The 2,550-nt window shown below is 55.8% G+C and overlaps 1 protein-coding gene across 1 annotated transcript in view; it reads left to right on the top strand.

Moving 5' to 3' along the window:
• Positions 1 to 335: 335 nt before the first annotated feature.
• The window catches only part of CSNK1G2 (casein kinase 1, gamma 2), a gene marked incomplete at its 3' end in the record, with an annotated part of 7,754 nt that continues 5,539 nt past the window's right edge, over positions 336 to 2,550 (top strand). The window contains 1 exon segment of the mRNA XM_010023501.1: positions 336 to 522. Within this exon segment, the coding sequence (XP_010021803.1) occupies positions 336 to 522 (187 nt within the window).

Below are 2,550 nucleotides of genomic sequence, written 5' to 3'. Positions count from 1 at the left end.
TGATTTTCTTCCTCTCCTCTCACAGCTGGGAGCCCGAGGAGCCACGCTGGGAGGACCCTCTCCACAGGATGTTCTCTCCACCAAAGACCTCCCTGTAACAGGCGACGATGACAATCCCGGCGGGACCTTGGGAAGCACTAACATTTCAGTAGCCCAGCACCCTTGCGTGGCCGCCTCTCCCCCCTCCTCCACACCCCGTCCTCTCACTGCTCCCCGGGATGGTGTATTAACCAGGAAGAGCCCTGCTTCTGTCCTCCTCACCCCTCAACTTTCGGCAGCTCTGGGATTTGTATGGCAGCAGCGTAACCGTGGAGAGGCCGGGGTATCACAAACTTATGGATTTTGATAAGAGAGGAGGGAAAGGGGAGCTGGAGGAAGGTAAAAGGATGTCCAAGGCAGGTGGAGGAAGGAGCAGTCATGGAAGCAGGAGTGCTGGAACCAACTCGGGAGTCTTAATGGTGGGTCCCAACTTCCGGGTCGGCAAGAAGATTGGATGCGGCAATTTCGGAGAGCTCCGTCTAGGTGAGAAGGGTCATGTTCTGTCCTCACTGGGCCCTGGCATCCCCCTCAGGCAGCAGGAGGGTGCCTGTGACCATCAGCACCAAGGGTGTTGACCAGCCATCCAGTGTCGAAGCCTTGCACATTGCAGGTAGCCCCTGCTTCCTTCACCAGGAAACTTCATTTTCCTTCCTTCACGAATTTCCTCAGCCCCTTTGTGCTGTGTTTAATCTCTCAAAGCCTGTCAGCCCAAAGGACCGAATCCAGAGATGTTTCCCATCTCCTCCCCATCCCTGTCACTCTTGGGTTTGTCAGGGAGAGTGTTGCAGCTCGGTCCTGTCTGTTGGAAGTGGTGGTGGCCTGTGCACGCCTGGATGTCCATGTGTGTGTCCTCACTACATCTCACCCCACTTTTGCACAGGGTGCCCCCCTCCCACTGCACCACCTCAGGAGGCAGGTGAAGAGTGAGGGCTCTGCTGGGGAAGACTCAGTGTTTTATCCCAGCTGAACTCTCCAGTTGTTAAAACTGGTTGTTCAGAGACGCTCCTCAAATTTTATGCACGTGAAAGGGCTGAATGAGACCCAGACACCTCCCATGGTCACTCTCCATGTTGAACTAAGTCTGTCAGGTTCAAGCAGACTCTTGTTTGGAGGAGGGGTAGGCTGCTCCTCTCCCAGGACATGCCCCAGGAGGTTTTCGGCAAGCTGTGAACTCTTGGGTTGGCATCAGGCAGCTGGGAGAGGTGGCAGTGCCCAGCAGTGTGGTTGGGATGTCCCCAGCAATGTAACATTGGCCTTGGCTGCCAGTGCTTTGGGAAGGGGCTGGTGCCCCGGGCAGAGGGAGCCTGGGGCAGCAGTTGCCTTGTTGCTCTGTGCTATGTTAAGCAGAACCTTTTGAAGCCCAGCTCGGTGCTACCCCTGCAGGGACATGGTGATCTGGGAAAGGTGTTTGCCTGAGGAGGAGCAGGAGGTGAGGGGCTGCAGGCACCGTATGGAGGATGGGGAGAGTTTTCCCACCTCACTGGGCCACCCCTGTCTGTGGGGAGTTAGTGGTACAGCTCTTCCCAGCTGACAGACTGGCTGGTGCCAGGCTGAACTGTCCCGGTCCCGAATTCCCAATGGGATCGCCGCTTAATTGCAGAGCTTGGGAAAACACTGTTGAAAATCCAGCCAAGAGGTTCCCGCATTCAGTAGTGGAGGGTCTGTCTCTCCGGGTGTTGAAGAGACAGACCCGGGAATTGTGCAAGGAGAAGTATTTGGGGATGTTGCCACCTCAAAGGATGTTGCTCCTTTGGCTCCCCAGCAGGATCTGGACCCCCTGGAATGCTGCATCTCCTGCTGCTGGTGCTGCAGGGCTGGCTGGGAAGGGGTGCCAGAGGGCTCTGAGCTGTGCAGGGTCTGTCTGTGTCCTTGCACTTCCTTTTCCCTGCTGGCAGTGAACATCCCTCAGTTTGGGTACGTGTTTGTGGGTGCGTTTCTTCTGAGATCCTGCTCTAAGCAGGATCAATTTCAGTTGACTCTGAAACAGCTGAGGCCATGGCTGTTCTTTGGGGTGCTCAGTGCTGGGTGGCACCCCCTGCCTTGGCCTTCCCTTTCTTTGCTTTTTGGGGACAGCACCAAGGTGAACACGAGTCTCATGGGGATCTGAGGAGCATCTGTGAGGCTGGCAGTCAGGGTTGCTTGGAGCAGAGGTGCTGCAGGGGTTTGGGAGCAGCGTGTTCTCTTTGCTTGGGGCTGAAGGGACAAGCTCTCGCTCTGGAGCTCTGAAGTGGTCGATTCTTGCTGTGAGAGTTTGTCCTTGCCACCAGCCAGAGAAGCTTCTAGTCCCTTCACATGGTTTTCCTGCCCTGTCACACCCTTGTGGTGCCTGGCTGTAACACGGTAAAGGCATGAGCAAAGGATCTCATCGCAGCACTGAAAGCCACAGCTATGTGGCTTTTCTCCTAAAATCACATCTCTCTTCCTTAGGTGTGCCTCTGAGCTGCATGAGGGCTCAGGAATGCATCAGCACCTCACAGAAAGGAGGGATTCCTCCAACTGCAGATGAATGGC

The sequence above is a fragment of the Nestor notabilis genome, unplaced genomic scaffold (genome assembly GCF_000696875.1).
Source record: "Nestor notabilis isolate BGI_N333 unplaced genomic scaffold, ASM69687v1 scaffold3761, whole genome shotgun sequence".
Classification (NCBI taxonomy): Eukaryota; Metazoa; Chordata; class Aves; order Psittaciformes; family Psittacidae; genus Nestor; species Nestor notabilis.
The sequence above is the reverse complement of the archived record's forward strand: the minus strand, read 5'-3'. Positions and strand labels throughout refer to the sequence as shown.